Source organism: Varanus komodoensis, unplaced genomic scaffold, assembly GCF_004798865.1.
Source record: "Varanus komodoensis strain SLA01 unplaced genomic scaffold, ASM479886v1 scaffold7_3, whole genome shotgun sequence".
NCBI classification, from domain to species: domain Eukaryota; kingdom Metazoa; phylum Chordata; class Lepidosauria; order Squamata; family Varanidae; genus Varanus; species Varanus komodoensis.
Genome location: NW_025336480.1, coordinates 16674580 through 16698413, shown reverse-complemented (window position 1 = coordinate 16698413; position 23834 = coordinate 16674580). Strand labels below are relative to the sequence as shown.

The 23834-nt window shown below is 45.6% G+C and overlaps 1 protein-coding gene across 3 annotated transcripts in view; it reads left to right on the top strand.

Moving 5' to 3' along the window:
• PDGFRB (platelet derived growth factor receptor beta) overlaps positions 1 to 23834 on the top strand; it is a 75897-nt gene that overhangs the window by 31125 nt on the left and 20938 nt on the right. For all 3 annotated transcript variants that reach the window (XM_044454322.1, XM_044454323.1, XM_044454324.1), the window contains exons 6-15: positions 3744 to 3918; positions 6144 to 6336; positions 7513 to 7628; positions 13622 to 13748; positions 14662 to 14867; positions 16996 to 17090; positions 17944 to 18076; positions 20008 to 20112; positions 21636 to 21746; positions 23089 to 23242. In XM_044454322.1, coding sequence (XP_044310257.1) covers positions 3744 to 3918; positions 6144 to 6336; positions 7513 to 7628; positions 13622 to 13748; positions 14662 to 14867; positions 16996 to 17090; positions 17944 to 18076; positions 20008 to 20112; positions 21636 to 21746; positions 23089 to 23242 — 1415 coding nt within the window. The remainder of the gene's footprint in view (positions 1 to 3743; positions 3919 to 6143; positions 6337 to 7512; positions 7629 to 13621; positions 13749 to 14661; positions 14868 to 16995; positions 17091 to 17943; positions 18077 to 20007; positions 20113 to 21635; positions 21747 to 23088; positions 23243 to 23834) is intronic.

Genomic DNA, 23834 nt, shown 5'->3' with positions numbered 1-23834 from the left:
AAATGTGACAATTAGTCTAGAAAATCCAAGTGCCTACATAGCAGCTCAAAGTGGGTGCATCATTCTATGAATGCAGTTAATGAGCATGAAGTTGGTTACATAAGGAGCAGCCACAGGGAAGCCCCAGGAGCTTCAGATATGGGAAGGGGTGCATGGAGGAGGAGCCATAATGGGAGCATCCGTGAAATGCAGATTGATGGATTTTGTCAGGATGGCGGATGGGAAGGAAGAGTCAAACTCTATCTTGTTCCTCTTCCCATTGTTCTGGGGTCAGTCAGACTGCTATTTACGTCACAAATAATGTCACAAATAACCTGTGTGTTAATTGTGTTTGTGCAGTTGATGATGTGCTTAGTTGTTTCCCTAGACGTTTCTGCTGACCAGTGTAAAACCACATGACCTTTCTTGGACATGCATTTGACTTCCTTTGGTTCTTCTGCTTGCAAAGTTTGAAGCATTTCACAGTCTCAAGTGATCCAAGACCTTATGTTGCTGCTTTGACATGAGCAGAATCACCACTCGTGAAACTCTGTTTTACACAGAATGATATATCACTGATCTATTAGTGATAGGTGGAGAGGTCCCCCAAAGTCTTAGCCAATTAGGGAAGTTTGTTTTGCGTGGCATTCATCTCTGGGTTGGGTCTATACAGATGGCTTTTAACTAATACTTGCGCCTCAAACATCTGGTTATTAAGATTAAGAAATGGGAAGCCAAGTCTGAATTATTCCCCCAGAGTCTTTCAGAGCCCAAAGAGACATGATAGTAAATGTGTGGATGCATTTAAAGTGTCAGTTTTAAACTTTCAAACTAATAGCCACAAAGGGAAGGGGAAATTCAGGCTGGGGCCATGAGGAATCAGGAAGGGGTTTAAACCCCACCACCATGGCCCCAGTGAAAATCTGTCCACCCCTCATTTATTCCAGAAGAGGGACTGCAGTGTCACCAATGGCCACTCATCTCCTGGGGAAAAAAAATAGCAGTTTGGCTGCTATTTGGTGGCAGGAGGGGCACTTTATTTGGGACTTCATTATGGAGGAAAGGGTTAAATCCCTCCTTCTTGTAGGCTACAGCTTCAGTCCTGATCATCCTACCCCCAACATAGCTATCATTCTGTACCATAAGAGAAAACACGTTGAATGCAGCCCCACATTTCATGTGGCATCTAAGTGGGCCTTTAGAGGCTGAGTTTCCACAACAGAAGAAGCCATGGTGGGTTGTGAGCACAGCAAAATGGGACTAGTGGGGAGCAGCAGGCCAAAATACCTGGGGTGCAGCAAGCTGCTCACTCCTTAAGGCCAGATGTTGGATTGGGCAGACGGTTAGCGCCACCCAAAAAGTATATGTGGCCTTATCAGGGGAGGCCCATCACCAGCACCTTTAGGGAGCTGAATGTCATCCACATCTCCCTGAAGCGCATGGATCTACCTGGCCACCGTTACTGTAAAAAGACGGAAACACACTGCAGTGAAGAACTAATACTGAAGCAAGCACTCATCTCTTACTATCTTCCCAAGCATTTTAATTTCTTCCTGCCTTAAATTCATTTCATCTGGGCTTGTTTTTATGTGGCTTTTTTTATTAATATGTTGTATGCCTGGAAATAAGTCCCAGTGAGTGTGACAAATAGACGTGAATAGGTTTGTTTTGTTAAGCTGTCCTGGGAACATGATTATAAGCTACCATATAAATATTTCTAATAAATGAAATAAAGCCCTGAGGACCTGGATAGAGTGTGGTGGAAATATGATTTAATTTATAATATTTATTAATTTAATTTATTTAGAGAACTTCTATGCCGCCCCATTCGCCGAAGCCTCGGGGCGGCTCTCAATCATAAATAAATAAACACAATATAAAACAGTATAATTTAAGTCACCCTGGCTAAAGAATAAAATAAATAAATAGTATTAACAATTAAAATAACATTTGAATAAAAAGGTCTTCACCTGGCGTCGAAAAACAAATAACGACGGTGCCAGGCGGACCTCTCTGGGGAGCGCATTCCATAAATTGGGCACCACCGCAGAGAAAGCCCTCCTCCGAGTACCTACCCTCCTAATTTCCTTCATGGAGGGTTCCCGGAGAAGGGACTCTCCCGCAGATCTCAAAGGGCGGTCGGGCATATATGGACGTAAGCGCTCCTTCACGTATCCAGGACCCAAGCCGTTTAAGGCTTTACAGGTCATAACCAACACCTTGAATTGGGCCCGGACTTCAATGGGGAGCCAGTGAAGCTGACGGAGCACTGGAGTCATGTGAGCATAACGCCCCGTCCCCATCAGCAGCCTGGCAGCTCTATTTTGCACCAACTGAAGTGTTCGGACCGTCTTCAGGGGAAGCCCCACGTAAAGCGCGTTACAGAAGTCAAGTCGGGAAGTCACCAACGCGTGTGTCACTGTCTCCAGGCAGTCGTTCTCCAAGTAGGGGCGCAGCTGGTGGATCACCCGAAGCTGATAGAAAGCGCTCCTCGCCACCGCTGCCACCTGAGCTTCCAGTGAAAGCTCTAGGTCGAGGAGCACTCCCAAGCTGCGGACCTTGTCCCTAAGAGGGAGTGCAACCCCATTCAGGACTAAGTTCAATTCCCCTTCCCCGAAGCCCGATCCGCCAACCAACAGGACCTCCATCTTGTCTGGACTGAGCTTCAGTTTATTGGCCCTCATCCAGCCCATTACCTCGGCCAGGCACTGGTTCAGTACAGCCACTGCCTCACCTGGATTGGTGGAAAACGAGAGGTAGAGCTGGGTATCATCAGCGTACTGATGATTCCACAGCCCACACCTCCTGATGACCTCTCCCAGCGGTTTCGTTTATGGCTTTTCTGCATCGTCATTAATTCTTTAAAAATCTCATCACGGTTTACAAAGATCAAAACAGCAAAACAGTTAAAACTACAAGGCAATTAAAAACTAAGTGCTTGCTCAGCCTCTGACCCCAAATATCAATTCAGAACATGATGTTATCTTCTCCTTAGCTGAAAAGAAGGGCTAGATCCACATTTAGGTGTGAACAAACGGGCTGACCGAAGTAGATTTCCCTGATCCTGCCAAGCTGAGCAGAGGGACCTTTCACAAGGGGCAGATCTGGGATCCAACTTGCAATATGGCTTCTACTTCATAATTGTTATCATAAGTGTCCTCCTGCAACTCACTTCCATATCTGAACATTTAGCAGGCTTCAGTTGTGCTTACATAGTTCTGAGCATGCAGTGCACTTTATTTGCTATATTTATATCCCAACTTTTCCCCTTTCAAATAATTCAAGGTGACTTACACCATTCTCCTCCTCTTCTCAATCTTATCCTCACAGCAACAACCCTGTGAAGGAAGCTGGGCTGAGAGTCTATGACTGGTGCAAAGCCACTTAGTTGGCTCCATGGCCGAGCAGGGACTAGCAACCAGCTTGCCTGAGCCCCAGGGCCAAGCTCTTAACCACTGCACCACACTGGCTCTCACATGAGAGCATTTCTGTTTTGTTGCTATCGGAGCAGTTCTGCTTCTTAATTCTCATGAAATAAGAGGCATGGGAGAGAAGGCACTCTGCTCCTGCAGCAGTGGAGGAGTAGAAAGGCCATGCCAAGCATACTGAGTCACCTTATTTCAGTCCCACTGAGAGTGAGCTTTTCCTGAGGACCTGATCGTTTGTTAGGTGATGCCTATGTTCCTATTACTTGCATTGGACAGACCCTACACTCACAAGAACACCTTTACTGCAAAGTGCTTCCTTTTCACTGTCCTCTGCAGGTAGGCAAGAAGGTCCAGCCCCTGACTCAGGATGCACCAGGTGTCCACCACTATACGAATTCCACCCTAACCATCCACAATGCAAAGCTGGAAGATGAAGGGGTGTACACCTGTGAGGCCACTGACACCTATTTTGGGCAAAAAGATACACAACACATCTTCATTAAAGTGATTGGTATGTTTGCCAGAATCTTTTTCAGCATCAGCCTGAGATACCCAAGCTTGCTACTCCTTGGGGAACCGAAGACAGCCAGCGTGCTTCTGCACCGGAGTGCTTTGGTGCCACTGAAGCACTGCTTTTCTGCAATTAGCTAGCAGCAGAATTAAAATGTGAGCTTCATGTAGCATTTCATATAGCACTATATTAATTAGCAATGCAGTTCCCCATGTCTGAGATCATCCTATAGCATCAATTCTCAAGTAAGTGCTATTTGGCAAAGATCCCCAGCAGCAACTTCAAATAAAGGTTTATTACTCATAGGTTCAGTTCATTTTGCTGCTTGCTTCCTTTCAATCCAGGCTGGGGAGCTAGTAAATAATTCCTTTGAACAACTTTTGTTTGAGTTTTTACAACAGTTTCTGATGCCACGGAGGGGATGGGGGTCTTTACTGCTTTCTTTTCATTACTTGTTTTGGTTTATGTTTCAGTTTGATCAGATGATTGCTGCCCTGCCCCAGAACCTGTTTATAATGTTGTTTATTTTACTGGGCAATCACCCTAAGCATCTCAACACATTGCCAAAGGACCTTTCTTTGGAGCCAAACAATAAAATCCAGATCTAGCCCTCCTCTACAGTGATAGTCATGGTGTCCTTCAAGCTGAAGTTCCTCCCTTACAGAAAATAGTTCTAAAAAAGGTGGATTAGCCCCAAACAGAGAGCGTCCCTGCAAGCAGAGTGGGCTCCAGGTTTTGGAGGGCCCTGGGGCAGGGCCTCTTCAGCAGGCCTCTCCCTCAGGTGGCCTGCCTTCTCTCAGCCACTGCCACAACTGCAGTTGCTTCTCCTCCTCCCTGCTGTCCTTGCCACCAGCAGCTTGCTTGACAGCAGACAGCCAGTGAGCAGGGAGGCCAAGCACCTCCTGCTCCTCCTCCTCACCTGCTCCATTGCCTGGGCCAGGGTGAGAGGCAGGTGAGCAAGCGGGTTGCCATGGTAAAGAGGAGGGGCAACTCCAGGGAGCTGCTGCCCCATGGGCCCCTGCGGCAGTGGGGCCCTCATTATTAGGCCTCCATAGTGGGATGGTGGGAGGTCCTCTCTTCTCCCAGATGATGCAATATTATAAAAGTGGCCTGAAAAAGTGTCCAAAGTCAAAATGGCTGGTACTGGTCAAAAAGGAGACTGGCCATTGACCGCTTAAAAACATAAGTGGCAGCCAAAGACTATGTGTGACAGCTGAACAGAGATGCTTCCTACATGGTGCCACTCAGAATTTCAAATGCCTCCATGAAGGGAAGGAAGGGAAATCAAAGGATTGTGTTACCTTTGGAGGGTGATTATATGGGGATAGAAATGGCTGCCTCATGGACAGGCTATGGAGGCAGTCATGTATATTTCCATATAGTTGCCCTGTAGAAGAAATACAGAGTGTGTCCTTTCCTTTCCCTCCCACCCAAGAGGTATTTGAGGGTTCCCTTCATATGGCTAAGCTCAGCTCAGCTCAGTTCAGTTGAGCTGCCACAATGCCTTGACTTTGGCTGCTTCATTATTTACATAAAAGGGGAAAAAGACACAGATAGACCACCTGACTGCCGTGTGTTCTCGTTGCCTAGTAGGAATCCCAGCCCTATCACTAGAAGGAATTACAGTGCAGACCCTATTTATCATGATTATACTATGATTTTAGGAGGGGATAATGCTGTGAATGATTGATGTGTATAAGGCTAATTTGTTGAAAGGAAATTCAGCTTGAAGCAGAAGTTGGACCATTTGGGTATAACTGATTGAATGCAGGACAGAATGGGTGAATCATATTTATTTAAATATTTTAGAGGGAGTGCTTGCAATAGACAATTAATTGGTTTATCTTCTTTGAAATTTAAATTCTTGTCATTATCTAAAAAATAGATATGCACATATAAATTAGCAAGAGATTGTGGACATCATATGCCAATTGCTGGCCCCTTTTGTCCTCTTTTTGGTGCTACATGCCCTCAATTCTAGCAGTGCCTACTTGGTCACCCTTCCCACCCTTGACACCAGCCCTTGCTTATATGGCTGATATTTGAACAGGATCCTAGCTATATTCCAGTACCTCCAACCACTTCTCCTGGTTGCCACTGATAAATGTTGACTTTCCCTTGGCCTCCACACTGGCACTGCCACCCAAGTCCTCAAAAGTGGATGGAAAATCCAAGGAGCCTTAATCCATTCCTGTGACATTTCTCTTCCATCCTCTCTGACCTAGACCATGGCTATGTGAACTTCCACACTCTCCTGAATGACACCATGTTTGCTGAGCTGCACAAAAGCCATACCTTCCATGTGCAGATTGAGGCATACCCAAGCCCAACCATCATTTGGCTTCAGGATGGTCAGCCCCTGACTTCAGAGAGCAGCAGTGAATTTGCCATCAGCAGCAAAAATATCTCAGAAACCAGGTAAATGGTCTGAAATCAGCCAATCTAAAAACCAGTGCTTAAAAGTACAGAAATAAAATAAAAGGGTTCTTTTTTTACCCTCAGTAATTTTCTTATTCAAACCTTTCAGGATTAAGTAAGTTATCCTTTTTAATTTACATATTTGAGACAAAGGATTTATTCTGCACTTCTCTTTCCTTTTCCCATTTCCAGTGGAAAGGAAAAGCAACCTTACCCTGCTGGATATCAGAGATATGTACACCAGAAAGACCCTTATCTGGTTTCACAACAAACTGTGTCATACTTTTAGCATGCATTCCAGTTGAATTAAGCTACATTCTGAGCTATTCTACACAAAGCTGTTAATCCAGTGTATTTGCTTTTGATTACATCACAGAAAAGCACAGCACTTCACAAACAACCTTTCCTTTCCTGCTTTTCCTGCCACGTACAGAGAGCTTGGGCTGTGGGGCAGCACAGAAACGAAACAAACAAACAACCTCTAGGTGGAAATGTGGTAAAAGTGTTTCCTTTCACTGTCTCAAAAAATACCACGTTTGCCTAGCTCTGAAGTTGTTTGCCAAAATACTTCTTAAAACACAAGCTGGATAGTCAGAGCAACAGCTAAATAACCCAGATAAAATGTGAGTAGGGCTTGATGAGCACACCCTAAGGACTTCACGTAGAAAAGCTCTCTGAGATTATTATTGATTACTATATACCAAATCTAACCATGGGTGGAGACTACAAATTTTATTGGAAATATTATACAAAGTTAAGTGAGTTTAACTCTTTCTCCAGTGCCAGTTTCTTATGTAAGGTCACAGCACCCTAGGCCCTTCTTTCTCCATGAGAGAGGAGAAATTAAAGAAGAAATGGACTGCATGCCTTGACGTGATAGAGTTGAACACGTATTTCTCCTCATTTGCCTGCTCCATCCACAGAAAGAGCAGTGCAGTTAAAAGAAGTCAACTGAAGAAAAGTGTGATGCCCTCTCCTCCTGTTGCACATTATTTCCCCTCTGTGTTGCTCAAGCTGCTTTCTCTGTTCTTGGCTCTGATATCAGAAGTGAGCTCATAGGCCCCACCATGAGAGTTATAACATTTCCCCTTTTAGTGCAATAGGCCTTGTGCTTTTCTGCCTGAGCTGGTCTTCTTTCCCAGTATCTTAATTTCTGTAACATTCCCTTTCCTCCAGGTATCAAACTACTTTAACCCTTGTAAGGGTGAAACAGAGTGAAGGAGGCTTATACACTGTACGGGCATTCCATGAAGATGATTCAAAGGAGCTCTCCTTTTATCTGCAGATTAATGGTGAGCACATGTTTCCACAAAAGTTATCTGGCACAAAATGTATTTGCATTTAGACTATGGCACCTCAAAAATTGAGGGTAGAGCATAGGATGTTGATACAGCAAAACTTGAGACCACCAACATTCTCTGGATTCTATCTCAGAACTCATTCTGACTTAACCTGTGAACTGTTTTTGTCATCATGAAAAAAAAAATCTGTATGTATCTCCATGTGAAGTTTTCCAAATACAGGCTTCAGTCATGTGTATTTTTTGGACCTACACATTCTACTCCCATTGATTGAAGTGTGTGTGTGTGCATGTTTTAAAAAATATACAATGTCAATGCATTTTTGGGTATCCCCAAATCATTTTGCAAGCTCAGAAATGTATAGACTTGAACAGCAGATTGCAGTGTAGTCTGTGTTCCATCTAGAAGGTTCAAACTAAATAAACCCTGATCAAAAGCATGCTGTCTCTCATACGCCCCAGCAGTGCACAAGTCTCCCACACCACCAAGAGGATTGCCAGCACATCTTCACTTCTCTGCCACTAAACAAATAAACCAAAGCAGATGTCATTTAGACCAGAAGTGAGCAGACTTCACATAGCAAATCTGGTTGGTATGTTACTAGAACTCTAAGATCCAAAAGCCAGTTTAAATGGCACAGAACTGAAGAATATATTACTCCGAACACCTTCTGAGTCCAGCAAATTGGCTTTCATTTCAAAATTGAACTGGACATGCAGTCCTTTGACTCCTAGTTACATGAACTCTCTATTTCAGTCACCTAATTCAGGTGGGAAAAGCAGGCTTGTTGTTGTTACTGAATAAATAAAAATCAGAACTCATTGCTGATCCATTACAAATCACCTGGAAATCTTCCAGAAGATCCTGAACAATGCCACATTCACATCTGCATAGATGCCTCACCATGTGGACATTGCATCCATGCTCAGACCACTCACATGTAGCAGCCCATTCACATGGAGTTTTAGCATGTCTGTGATGGGTAGTCCAGATGGGCATAGCCCTTGCGTTGCACATGAATGGGCCTTGCTGTGTTCATTAACTTTGACATAAACAAACTTTTTAAACATAACAGCCCATTGAAACTTTCACACTGGTAAGTCCTTTACCAATGGCCTGTGTAATTTTATTTGTATGTATGCATATGTCCCCTTAATAAGACCTTAAGAATTGTTTTGTGAGATCAAACCAAAGGTCCAATTAAGGCCATCACTCTGTCTAAAAAAATGGTTTGCCCATACAGATGCCCTTGGAAAATTCATAGATTGAGCAAAAGGGAAATATCCACCTCCTTGTTTCCCCAAACACTCAACAATCCAAGATATGCAACCCTTGAACATAGGTGTTCTATTTTTAGACAGTTATGGTTAATAGCTCTATCTCCAATTAATTTGAATATAAACCCATGCATAAACCCACAAATATAACCCATCACGTATCACATGGTAGTTAATTACATGGTAATTGTGCATTACATCAATAATTACTTCCTCTTGTTTGTCTGAAACATACAAACAATCAGTATTGTCTAGGACACCCTAAGTTCTAGTGTCTTGACAGCATGCGAGAGAATGCCCTCGGTTCCTTCTCTCCATTCTGTTCATAAAATTTAACATTATCATTTTTCTTTTCAGTTGTCTTTTTCCTTCAAGCTAAACATGCCAAGGTCTGATAAACACACAATAATTAACTCCCCCTACCTCAGTCACTGTCTCCCTTTTCTCTGTCCTATCAGCTATATAATATTCCTTTGACAGGGGGAAATCAGTTTACAATATTCCAAATATGTCCATATTATTATGCAAGTATAATTGTTCTCAGTGACTGACTAACAACCCAGTCCAATCCTTGTATTTCACCACTGTGTGGAGAGGGTTTTATTATAAACAAACACTTCATCTAGACAAGGATGTTCAGCCACTGTATCTCTTTGACACAGAACTGAGATCAGACCTCAACACAAAAAGGTTTTCCTTTCTTGCCTTTCCATACTTTCTGCTACATAACCCCTGGACTGTGTTGTGATACTGCAAAATAATGCTATTACACTAGTAGGAGCTTGCACTTTGTTTCAGGTGTGAAAAAATGCTGGATTTTACTCTCTCCCAAACAAAAACAAATAAACAAACATGAAAGAGCTCCTTAAAAACAAGCAAAACTGGAGGGCCACGATGCTGTCCAAAGCACCCATAAACAAGCTTGAGCAAGGAATGGTGAGCACACACGAGAACAAGCGAAAGCCCATCGTCATCCTGTTTACAAGAACTGAGCAGGGCTGTTGGAGGGCTTTCATCCATAGGGGTGCCATAAGTCGGACTTGACCTTAGCAGCAAGAACATTCTCACCTAGCAGCTGCTGAGGAAACACTGGCACCAGGCCTCTCTGTCAGCATAGTGTTGTGGTTATGCAGGCCTGATATCAGCCTGAAAAGTTGTGGGGCACCAAAAAGTAGCAGTGGCCAGCTCAGCTGGTTTGCAGGACTTTGAAAGAAAGGCATTATCGATTTGTTCAATTATCTGCTTGTAAAAATATTTGCAGGGCAGGGGAAATTTAGGGGGAACAAGTCTTCCAGCCTGCCCGAGTGGTGTTACATTCGTAGAATCCTGCAACTGGTGCAGGGGCTAAAAATGGATGGCAATCAGGAGGAACGGGACATAGAGAGGACCCGGTATCCCCACAGCCCCATATAATACTGGTAGAAGAGGTAGCCTAAGTCAGAGCACTCCAAGTGAACTCAAAAGAGAGCCCAAATCTTTATAGGTACTTCTCAGGACTCCACCGACAAGCAGCCAACAAGAAACTCTTCTTCACTTTTGGAACTGGGCATGCAAGGACAAAATATCTCAGCTCACAGGTAAGCAAGCAGTCTGTACTCTATGTATGAATTGTGCCCATCCCTCCTGTGTCCTCACCCCACCTCACTTCTCAATGTGAGAAACGGTGTATTGGCTAACCAGCCCTCCCTTCAGTGGTAGTCAGGTTCTGGCCGGCATAGGGGACACAGCACAGGTAGAACCTGTGCAGAGAGAGTTAGGGCCTCTTGGCCATGAACTGCCGCCATATGCTGGGGAAGGCAGTAGAAAGCCATATCTACCTGGAGAAGGCCAAGCATTCCACTTCACCCATTGCTATTTACCCCCTCCCAACACACACACCTCTTTTCATCAGGTCCCTGCCAGGCATGGCAAACCAAAGCTGCAGTCGAAATTCCACAACAGCTGCCTAGTCTGGGCAGGGCAGTGTGATCTCAAGGACTGCATGACTCTATCACTATCACTGGGTTGCCAGCCACCAGAGAGCTTCAGCTATTGGCTGACAGAGAAATAAAATCAATAAAATAAATACTTTCCAGGTGGATCTTCAGACAAGAACCAGTGTGGTGTAGAGCTTAACAGCACAGGACTGGGACTCAGAAGGCCATAGAGCCAGCTGGGTGACTCTGGGCCAGTCCTGGACTCTCAGCCCCACCTACCTCAATAGGCTGTTGTTGTGGGGATAACATTGAGAGCAAGAAGAGGGGAATGATGTAAGCTGCTTTCAGTTCTTTGTAAGAAGAAGAGTGGAATAGAAATCTAATATAAATAGTCAATAAGATCTTGGGATATCTCGTAGAGGCCTGAGGCATAGGCTGCGGAAGAGTCCCTGGGCAGAAGCATCCATCACTCACTCCTTACCATCTTCTAGGCCAAGCACTGTTCACCACAACTTGGCTGTTGGCCCTTACCCACCCCTGCTTCTCTCTGTCTCTTTCCAGGCAGCCCTATGAGAGGTGTCGATGCAAGGAGAATTCCTAAGCCCACCACTTCATAGACCACAAGGAGGCCATGGCAGCAGCAACCACAAGCGCAAATTGACTTGCTTCCCTGTGTAGCACCCCTTTTCCTTCTCACAGTGCTCCTGCAGCTGTGCAAGACCCTTGACTTCTAGGCAACAGGTGCAGACACTGGGGGAATGCGATGGAGGTGAAGGCCACCCCAGTGCTTTGCTCTCCACCAAGCAGCTTTCAAAAGTGCAGGGGGTACCACTGGAACAAGGTTGTTCACCTGTCTTGCTTCAAGGACTTACTGTACCACTGATCCTTCCCAATAAACGTATTGCCTGTTTCGCAACTGTGTCCATGTGGTCATGAGCCTCTTCCTTGCCTCTTGCTTCCGCACAGAGCTCTTCAGAAGAGCATTCACCACACCCTTCTGGAGCTTAGGCTCCTTATGTTGTCCCTGTTCTCTCTAGTTCAGGGGTCTCAAACTTGCGGCCCGTGGGCCAATTGCCGGGCCGGGCGGGGCAGGGGGGAGGGGCCCTGCGGCCTTCAAAGCACCGGTGGCGCCCGGGCCAGCCTCCGGGAGCGACGCGGGATGAGCGGCCCACCACCACCGTGGGGGTGGAATACTTGATGCGGCCCAGCCTCACCCAGACTGCCCCCAGGTAAGTTGAGTTTGAGACCCCTGCTCTAGTTTCTCCTGATATCTGTGCTGTTGGGAATGTATAAAGTGTGGGCTGCAAGAACTGTGGGTGGCAGGGCAGAGGGGCAGGAAAGGGACGGGTGAGAGTGACAAGGTCTGCTAGGAAATTCCACCACAAGGCTGTGGCTGACCACGCAGGGGTGGATGGGATGAAGGGGGTGCCAGGTGTGTGTGTTCTCATTTGAGAGGGAGTGAAGGAGATTCAGAATACCATTTGTAAGGAAGTATGAAGAGCATCCGTTAGTGGACTCACATTGATTGTACCACAGCCGATGAACAGAGGCAGGGTTAGGACTTTGCCTGTTAGGGCTGGAGTCACAAATCTTTCATCTGAAGCCTGAGATCTCTGGAAAGCCATCTGGCCCACTACCCTGCTGTCCTTGCGCACAGAGGTCCCAAGGGCACAGTGGTCCCAACTTTGTTGCATCTGATTAGCTGGCCTTTTCCCTATGTGTGCTTTAGCCCGCGCCAGCATCCTGCTGGTTTTTTCTGCCTGAGGTTTTCTTTTCTGGAATCAAATGACCTCCTCTCCACTGCCTGTACATCTCATTTTAATGATAGCAATGTCCTTTGGGGACAAGGCCCTCTACAGAATTCAGAGCATATTTAAATCAGTTCATGCAAGTTTCTTTGCTTGCCTTTGTTTTTGGTCCTGGGGCCTTGAGCCCCAGTCCTTTCAGTACCAGCATCTTCCTGTCTGCCATGTTTGTGGCCTGCATGTTCATGGAGGCGTTCTGATGTTGCCATGCGTGGATCGGCTCCTCAACGCAAGACCACTGTGGCGGTGCCATTGGCACAGTATGCCACAAGGGGGACAGCTGCAGCATTGCCATACATGCTCTGGAACGGCTGGTTAATCCTGCCACACTTTCTGCTCCTTAAAACAATAATCATTTCAGCTGCAGACTGTGCAGTAGGCAGGGCACAGGAGCGTGACTGCAACACTCTGTTACGTCTACCAACATAAGCCGCCCACAGAGTCTTGGTTTGCTCTGTAATGACTTGACTGGCTCACGCGAGCATCAAAATTGCTAGGGTGTTCCCAGATAAGCTCAGGCCCTGAAATTGGCCCAAGACACTATCTGACAGCTGGACTGTAATCTGGAAATGGGACATTTTATATGCCTAACCATCAGAACAGAGTGTCTATTTACTTCCCACCCTTCCTTGCACAAGCTCAAGGCAGCTGAGAACCCATATTAAAAAATAAAGCACATCAACACAGTTAATGTAACAACCCTAAAGATATATGATAGAAATGCAGTAAAACCATCATTACAACACCTGCCTACACCCTCTTCTGAAAAACTTGCACAAATAAATGCATTTTTAAATAGACTGTGGCATTTCTAAATAGACTGTGGCATTATTTATTTATTCAGATTACATAAATAACTTTTGGTACTATCTGTAATATAAACCCTTCAGGGGCCTGCAGCTTAATTCCCTCTATTGTGAAAACCAACTTCTTCCTGACTTTCTTTAACCGGTTATGTGTTGTGTTCTTTCCTCCAATATATCCAGTCCAAGCGAGGGTGTCCATTCTGAGAGAAGACAGCAACAGCAGCAGTGGCGAGCACACCGTGACATGTGTCACTGAAGGGATGCCCCAGCCAGACGTGACCTGGTATACCTGCAATGATGCGAAACGGTGAGGAGACCATTGTCCCAGGATCTTCTGTGCTTAGAATTCTGCGCAGGAACGTATGGAGTTGAAGACAGAGATGAGGGACTCTCCTGCACATTTCGGCAACTGTGTCATGCAGCGGGTGTGTCCAGCTCACATTGCCATGCTGCTCATGAAGGGCTGGCAATAATCACATGGCAACCTGTGAGACCTACAGGCAAAATGTTGTGGCATCTTTTCACCTCTGAATAGGACTACTGCTCTCCTGCCAGCTGTATTTTCCTCCAGCAGGCCATTCCCCCACCCCACCACCTTTCGTTTTCCAGGTTTTTTCAACAAACATCCACATTTCATTGGGATCTCAGTCCCCCACTGGGGAGATGGGGATTGGGTTTTGTGTTTATTTTTTAAAATAGCAGCTACAATGGGCAGAGGGAGCAGATAGTCATGAAGCATAAGAAGCTATCTTTGCTTTTCTGTGTTATCTTAAGCATCCCTTCTCCACAGTCCTGAGTATTCTCTCCCCAACTCCCAGAAGAGGAGGAGAGTTCTTACCCCGCTTGGCAAGAGTATTCAGTGGCATGCAGCACCGCTGTCTTGCACATGACTGGTTCACTCCAGAGGTTGTTGTTATTACAGCCATCTCCTGCCTACCTGCCTTTCATTGCAGAAGGCAACCTGGTGCACCTGAGCTCCCCAGGTGTTCCCCCAGCCCAGGGTCAGCTTCAGCACAGCTGCTGCCTCACGTGCTTTCAAGCCATGGTGTGGGTCGCATTAGCAGGGTCAGATTAGTGCCCAAGCATGCATTCCCATGCACACTAATCTGTGGGTATGCCTCCTTGAATTAGGTGGTACTTATTTCTGAGTAGACAGGCATAGGAGACGGAGCATAAATGAATCAAGCATCTCCTCCATTGGCTGATGCCTTCCAAAACAGGTGTGACAAGGAAGTCACCAGGCTCCTGGGGAATACCTCTGAAGAGATTAATTTGCAAGTGAATGCCACATATCATGATGACCAGAAGATGTACATTGTGACAAGCAAGCTGCAGCTCCACAAACTGAATGACCCCGTCTTCCTCAGCTGTGTCACCCAAAATCTCCTGGGGACAGATTCTCAGAGCATCACCCTGGTCCCACAGAGTGAGTCCCTCCATGCATGTCTTTTGAAATATGTATGCACAGTGTTCTTCTTTACTCTAGATTTGCAGAAATGGTGCAGGGTCTCTGATGGGCACCCTACATTTCATCTAGAATCACAGGGCAGATTTTTAATGCACAAACAGGTTCAGAATTTTCATGGTTAAAGGCATGAACATAGCAAACATAAATGCTGAGTTCCAAAAGCAGATGGCATTAAACTGAAAGAAAAGACTGAGAAGTGTAATGTTTATTTTTAGTAAATGCACAGTCCAATTTCTTCTACAAGCCCCCAGTGCCACCCAACCAGCCCATTATCTGATCAGATCCCAAACCTGCTACAAAGTTCATCTTCTCTGTTCTTTTTCACTGAAACACTCTCTGTGTGCTTCCCCTATTCTCCAGCTGTAAAAGATTTGAAAAAAAGCAAAGCTGACTGGAGTGGCTGATCTTCAAAAATGTTTTCCTTTCCACAGGTCACTCATACAAATACAGGAAGTGGCCTTGCTTCAGATCTGACCACTGGTCTATATTGCCCAGTACTGCCCTGACTAGAAGTGTTTCTCCAGAGTTTCAGACCAAGCAGTGGAAGTTAAAACGCCATCCATTCCAGGTTTCAGCATAGAAAAATAGGAGTTATCTTTGTATTCATAGTCATCCTCCCCCACAAATTAGTTTCAGCACCATGGATAGGTCCTCTGAAGTTCAGCCCCAGGGCCTGCAGTGAATTCATAGTCCCACTGACATGGGAGGCACTAGAGCAGTGAATGCAAGATCTTTCCCAGCCCCGCTTGGGGATGCTAGAAACTGAACCTGGGGCTTTTTGCATGCTAAGCAGGTGCTCTGAGGTGCAGTCCCCCCAAATCAGAGGGGGCAGGAAAGCAACACACAGCAGGGCAGTCTTTTGCTGCCGACTCCATTCTTTTTGCCTCTATATAACTATTGTTTCCTTTCCTCCTTTGTGATGGGGCCAGATGAGCATAGAGTATAAGACCTGTTTCACATGGGTGGCAAAGGAGGCCTGGCATGTGAACTGAGTTACGCTAAGGGGTTTGTCGCATGGCAAAGCAGTCATGCCCCCCGGCACCTCCTTTTTTAATGTTCTGTGCCAGGGCTGCAGTGGTTTGCTAGAAGTGACAGAGATCTTACCTTGCATCTTACCTTATCTTACCTTACCTAAAGACTTGGACAATCCCTTAGTATATACAGCGGAGGGATTTTATTATTTTCTTTTTGCCCTGCCTTTCTGCTAAAAAATGGCATGCAGGAGAGTTTTCAGGACCTACTCTGAGTGTGTGGAGATCAGGCTTTATCTCCCCCTTTCCATGCATTACTATCATGCCTGAAATAGTGTTCTGCTGTGACTATGAGCAGAATCCCCTGGGGTATGCCAGATATCTGAGGCTGGCTTAGTTACTGTACATAATGCAAGAGTTGCAGAACTCTGGAGAGTGTGGGCTTTTTATCCCTCTTGGACTAAAGCAGCCTTCTCTGATCTGGAGCCTGGCAGATGTGTGTGACTAAAACCCCATCAGTCCCAGCACACATTCATTGACTGTGAATGATAGGAGTTGTGGCCCCAAATAGCTGAAGGACATCAGATTGGGGAAGGCTGGACATGAGTAACCTTCTGGGTCCCAAGATGCAGTAAGGAAGAGGTGCTGATCAAGACCTTCTGACAGTGCTGACTTGCGTGCTGATTCTGTTAAAAACGAGATGGTGATGGTGATGACATTGCCTTGTCCCCTTTTGCGAGCGACTCAAGTCAGCTGACACAATCTTCCTCTTCTCAATTTTATCCTCAGAGCAACAACCCTGTGAGGCAGGTTGGGCTGAGTCCGTGACTGGCCCAAATTCACCCAGTTGGCTCCATGGCTGATTGGGGACTACAACTCAGGTCTCCCAGGTCCCCGGTCCAGCACTCAAACCACCATGCCACACTCTCAAGATGAACCACTGCTAATAATATTTGTGTGTTTTGTTTTATAAGAGAATTGTTATTATTGCTGCGGTTGCTGTTCTTCTTCTTCTTATCTTGTAAGATTCTTTGGGAGCCATTCTGATCAATAAAAATATTTGAGTATGACTGGCTGCGGAAGTCTAATGGTTCTGCATTTGCTGACTGTTTCAGATTTGCCCTTTAAAGTGATCATAATCTCAGTGATCTTGGCCCTGCTGGTGCTCATGTGTCTTTTCCTGGTGATCCTCTTTGTGCTGTGGCGAAAGGTAAGAGTCTGGTTGTCTCCTTTCTCAGTGAAAGATCCATGGTGAGGCAGGTAGTGAACCATGTTCCCTCATCTTAAATCAAACAGAATTGCTCTGGCAATTGCTATAAAGCTTTCACTCCTTAACTATGGGATGTTAGGATTGGGTTTCAAGATATGAGTTGATTGGCTGATGTTCAGCTACTATGGACTGTCGGGTGTCAGGTGCTGGCCACAGTCATGAAGAATAAAGTTGGAATGCAAATCAGAAAGTATTCATGGAAAATGTGGCAATTCAGGAGAGGTCTTGAGGAAGGTGCTGAGCAGAGGCAGTAGGCTACAAGCCACCTGACATTCCAATTCTAAAATCACCCCCCCATTGCAATTTCCCAATTTTAAATAATGTATGCCGGTGGGGAGAACTCATTGGTGTTTGCAAAAGAATGTTGGCAAAATGTAGACAAAATACTTGATGCAACGAAGAAGAGTAGTTGTTTTTGCATTGCTGCTGCAAGCTGTGCAGGGCTTGGGAAGCGGGTAGGAGAGATAAACCACAGGGCCCAATTTAGAGCAGTGATGTACACAGAAGCCTCACTGAACTCAGCGAGATTTCAATGGGTCTAACTGTGCAGTGGTTGGTGCTGAGCCTGTGATGTCACTGTCTCCAGCTGGTTTGCCTTGTAGGGGAGGCAGCATCCCTCACCAAGAAGCCTTGAACTATGGAGACAGAGAACGGGTTCGCGTGTGAGCTGCCTTCTGTGGGATACCATGTGGGAGCCTTCCTGCTAGGCCTCCTGGGCCTGCCTTGCCCTGCAGCGATGCTGTACCCAACAAAGCACAGCCATTTCCTAACACCCCACTTTCTCCCTGTCCAGAAACCTCGCTACGAAATCCGCTGGAAGGTGATTGAGTCAGTTAGCTCTGATGGACATGAATATATCTATGTGGACCCCATGCAGCTTCCTTATGACTCCAGCTGGGAAGTTCCCAGGGACAAGCTGGTGCTAGGTGAGGAGAGGAACAGGCCAAGGGAGAGGTTCAGTGATGAACAACTGGTGCCACTAAGCATGAAAGGGACAAATCACTTCTAGTAACTCTCTTCTGCCAGGTGGCTGGCAGCTGCCATTGCTTCTTCCAGGGGGGACAAATATTACCCCTTCATGTCTTTTTGCTAGGAATGGAAGAACAGTCATTTGGATTGCATTTTAAGACAAATCCACCAAAAAATCCAGTGACAAATCCAGTGACACACGCGCTGTTGACTTCCTGCCTTGACTTCTGTAACACGCTCTACGTGGGGCTACCCTTGAAGATGGTCCGGATACTTCAATTGGTTCAAAATAGAGCTGCCAGGCTGCTGACAGGGACTGGGCGTTATGTCCACATGACTCCAGTCCTCCGTCAGCTTCACTGGCTTCCCATTGAAGTCCGGGCCCAATTCAAGGTGTTGGTGATGACCTATAAAGCCCTCAACGGCTTGGGTCCTGGTTACCTGAAGGAGCGCTTACATCCATATATGCCCAGCCGCCCCTTGGGATCTGCGGGACAGGCCCTTCTCCGGGAACCCTCCGTGAAAGAAATTAGGAGGGTAGGTACTCGGAGGAGGGCTTTCTCTGCGGTGGCGCCCAATCTATGGAATGTGCTCCCCAGAGAGGTCCGCCTGGCGCCGTCGTTATTTGTTTTTCGGTGCCAGGCGAAGACCTTTTTATTTAAGCGTCATTTTAATCGTTAATATTATTTGCTTATTTTATCTGGCCAGGGCGACTTATTTTATATTGTTATTTCTTGTATTTTAAGTTTATGTTGTGAGCCGCCCGGAGGCTTTGGCGAATGGGGCGGCATAGAAATGTTTTAATAAATAAATAAATAAATAAATAAATAAATAAATAAATAAATAAAATCTGTACTTCCTTAACTAGTAAGTGAGCTGAAGTGCAATTATACTTTGCTATTTGCATTTCATCAAATGCACTTCATCACACTTCTATTTGTAGAAAAATGCTTATTTTGGGAGATTGCATACTAAAATGAGAACATAAACAGCAAAGAGCTACCATGGCGTGGTGATCATATAAAAATATAATTGCTTGCAGAACCATATCCAAGTTTACCAAATGAAAAGATAAATGAGGTGATACTACAAGAGATTCTCCTCCTCCTTTCTTAATCTTTTTACCTCCGTTCCTTCATAAATGGTCATGAACTAGAAGCATCTAAGAGTTGTTTTTATCACTAATACTTTAAATAAAAACTGGAAGAAAGAGACCATCTATTAGAACCACTCAAAATATGTTTTAGCGGAATGTCTAAATCCTATAAAGCAATAGGGAAGGTTGGCTATAAATATCAGTCTGTACCTGAGAAAGTAACATAAGTCATGTAAGAAGTCGCACCACCCGTAAACAGCTGAGAAGACAGAACTGCTGTGGAATTTGTGCTGCGCTCCCACCTAGCGGTCACATGTAGAATGTAAGCAGCATTATGTGGAGGAATTCCATTGGGAGCACAGTCAGCCCATCAGCCATCATTCCAGACAGAAGGCTCCCAGCACTGCCACCACTGGGCTGCTATTCCATCTTCCCTCCATCGTGCATTTTCTGTGGCAAAGAGAAGAAACATGGGAAGTTTACAAGTTGAAGATGATGCCACCCATAAAAGGGATTTTATTCCTAGAATTCTGTCCATGAGGCAGAATTCATGCAATTGCATGATAAAAGCCTAATTTGGAAGCACAACAGCTCTTATCCAGACATCAATTTTATTCATTTCCGCAGTGGAATAACTTGTGCTGTCTAAACTTTCAAGTTAGGAGCTCAGCATTTTCCATGCAGTTGTTTTGAGAGCTTCTCCCATGGCTGTTAGTATCTAGCAAGAGGCAGTAACTTTGATTATTATTTCTTATGATGCTCTTGATAATATATATGCATTTGTGTGCACAGGACGCACGCTGGGCTCTGGAGCTTTTGGGCGTGTGGTGGAAGCAATAGCCCACAGCCTGAGCCACTCGCAGTCCGCCATGAGGGTTGCTGTGAAAATGCTCAAGTGTGAGTGTGGAATCTCTTCTCTCACTTCCTGTGCAGGAGCATCCAAATGTTTACCCTCTTTTCCCACATCTGCCTTTCTAATTCATTTCACATACAATATGTTTTCACCATTCACCACTCTTCTGCTTGTGTATTTAATGATTATTGGCATGGGATACACATGCACACACAAACAGGATGTTGAGATATGAAATATCTAACATAGTGATTTTAAAATACGTTTTGGCTTCTGTTCTCATCAATAACAATGAAGTTAAATGGATATTAAGGACAGCAGTTTGGAGTGCTGGGAGATGGAAATTCCCAAGGGGAAAAAAGCCAAGGAGATGAGTGGTATAAAGCTTATGGCATTTGAATGCAGCTGCAAAAAATATCTTAGATTAAGGACTTCTCTAAATGAGGAATTTATTGTGTGCTTGTGATCTTTCACTCACAGAAACTGGTGCCTTGTTTACTGGAGGTTTCTATCCTCCAGCACCTCTCCCACAATTCAGAGCCATTTTTGTGAGCTTTGGCAGGGATAATGAGGTAACAAATTTTAAGGTGCAACAAACTAGAATAAAGGCTTGTCCATGGGGACACAAAGAGTCAGGTGCGACTTTGTGACTAAACAACAAATTCCAGAATTGCACTACACTGCGGCACCATCTTATGGTTGTATAATTTAAAATAAGGGAATGCAGGGAAACTAACAGCACTCTTTCTCCTGCAAAGAAAGTGAGGGGAAAGCACCAGGTTAAACTCCTCATTTAGAGAAGCTCTTACAATTGCTTCCAGATTGAACAAGCAAAGGATACTGATGTGTGTCCAGATCTAGCGACACACAAGTCTTCATCCACATGGCTTTAATCTGTGGACAGGTCATGAGCTTTGTGCCACAACTATTTCTCTTTTTCCCCTCTTAGGAATCTGCATCTTCCAGATTCAGAACAGCCACTTTCGGAATCCATCACAGCTGCTGATGTGGGGAGAAGCTCTAAATATATTATAAAATCACTCAGTGGTTACCAATATATATTTTTCTTATATAATTTAAAACTGATGGCATTTGTAGTCATCCAGAGCTTCCTTTGCTGTTGTGCTGTTTTGCACCTCCCTGTCTATATTCTGTGCCCAAGGGGGAAAATCACAAAAGAAAAATGCAGGGTTGAACACAGTAACGTTTCGCCACCTCCCAAATCCAATGTGCTATGGAATCACTCATGGTTTGTACCTGGCCTGGGCTGTGTACACCTGTCATTAACAGTGCCATACAGGGTGGGGACAGGGAATTGGCAATGGCCAGGTGAGCTAAAAGTGACACCTGAATCAGCCTTTCAGTTTGATCTAAGCCTGTTTGTGCATGTCTGCACTGGCCCTCGGTGTTTCTTTCCACTGGTCTCCCACACTGATCATCTCTCTGTGCCTTGCTGGGGTTCCTATTTTTCTGAAGACCATGGATAGGTCCAGGCCGCTTCTTTCCCTGGGTACCTTTATAAAGCTTTTTGTTCTATATTTCATCACTTGATCCATCTCCCTTACAGCTACTGCCCGAAGCAGTGAGAAGCAGGCGTTGATGTCAGAACTGAAGATCATGAGTCACCTGGGGCCTCATCTGAACATTGTCAACCTGCTTGGAGCCTGCACCAAAGCAGGTACCAGCATCTTTGTGTTCTGTGTTGACTTGGGCACATCCCTGTGCCCCGACCTTTCTTCTCTTCTTGCTATGCATGCAAACCTTGCCTAGGGCTGCTAATTGATCGCTCTCATCATAACATGGGTAATATTAATAGTTGATCCGCCTTTTGGCAGGAAGAGAGAGGGGCTGTTCCGCTTGGTGTTCTGCACCACTCTTGTTCATCCACTGGTGGCTTCCTGATGGTAAAAGAACACCTGCCAATTCCCCCATCACTATCTGCATCTCCATACTGTGGAAACAAGAATGCTCTCTCCCACCGTCTCCCCAGCTGTCTGTCCCAGGATGCCTGCCAGAGCCCTGTGCCCGCTCCTTGTGTGGAACCCTTTTACTTTCAGCAAATCCATCATTCTCAGCCACAGGCTCCTTTCGTGGCCCTGTTGGATAGAAGGAGATGTGACTCAGGTGCTGGGCTAACTAGGGCCATGCATATTGCTTCGTACCAAATCTGGGCAGCAGTGAATGCAGGCTGTGAAGCATCTACCTGAGGTGGACACCAGTTCAATGGCATCCCTCTCCCAGCACCTCTGCTGGACAAGCCTGCCTTGCTGAGGGATGCTTTGCCTCAGGGCCCCTGGCCTCACTTTTAGGCGCTGAGATGCTCCTGCAATGTTTGGGCGTTGCATTTCATTTTGGCATGATATACATTTCCTTACCTGTTGCTGCATTATTTTGTGCACATTTGCCCCATTTCCAGCAACACGTGCAGCTGCTGCCCCAGCCCTTTTTATTCTGAAGTCTAAGTGGGCAAGCTCTTACTCTTCACTGTCTGATGACGGCTTTGGTCCTTGCACATGTGGCATACGGTGCAACGAGAGCACTCTGGAATAGCAACACAGTTCAGGATGCCTGTGTGAAAGATGCTGACATGTGGAATTCATGTTTCTAAGAAAAGCATGGAGAGAAAGCAAGCAATGTCGTCTTAACTTTTATAAGAAGCATGTTTCTCTCTCCCCCTGCTCCAACTCTTTCTCTTATACACACACACTTTTAGTTCATATATGCTGTATATGACCTTCATGTACAGACTGAAGGTGGGAATTCACATAACTGAAAAAAGCTCCTCTGGACAAAATGTTTCCGACAGTCAGGATGAAGCGTTCAGCCTAGCTTCTTCCAGACATGCTAGTTTTCATGCATGGATTCTTGTGTTCGTTGTTGCTACCTGGAGGAGCCTTCGTTCAGGTGGGGCCCACCTGGCTTGCAGTGGCTGCCCAGGGAAGTCACAGTTAAGGCCTCTTGTTGGACCCTCCGCAGGGGAACCCAGCTGCAGACCTCACTGGCGATTTTCTTCTCCACAGGGCCGATCTACATCATAACGGAATACTGTCGGTATGGAGACTTGGTGGACTATTTACACAGGAACAAGCACACTTTCCTGCAGAGCTGGAGTGAGAAAGCCAAACAGGAAGCTGAGGTGTATGGGAATGCCCCCAGCGTGGACCAGATGCAAAGGTGCCTGTGAATCAGCATTTGCCTCTCGCTTTAGTGTATGCAGCAGTTATTCCGTTACAGTCATGGCTTTTCTGCTGTACTGAAACAGAAACTTAGAGGTCATTTGCTCTATGTAAGCAAAGTTAAATGCTGGCAAATCCCGCATAGAACTGGCTTTCCCCCATGTTGATGTGTTCATGTAATTTTTAGTTCTCCGTGACTTTGTTGTTGTCATTATCAAGGGAGTGAATGGCCTGATTTGCAAAATCACGGCATGGTTAAGAAGCCACCATGGCTGGTTGCCTGCTGGGGGATTAGCAACACTGCCAACTTGTTGTGTCATGGGAACGTGGCCAGGCTGGCTTGTTGCCATGGTTCACAAGACACCTGGAATCCATGGACTGCTGTAGGAATCTCCTGTGGCTTGTTAACCAGGCAGCAACCGTTCTGCCTGCAAGCTGGGCTGCCAAGGTAGTTAGTTCTATTAATCTCTCAAGGCATGTGCAGTGAGGGAAATAAGCCACCATGGCTTATTTCTCCGGTTGTGATTGTGCAAACTGGCCCATTACCTAGATTTGATACTACTTTGTCTAAGCTGCTTGGGTCTAAGAGA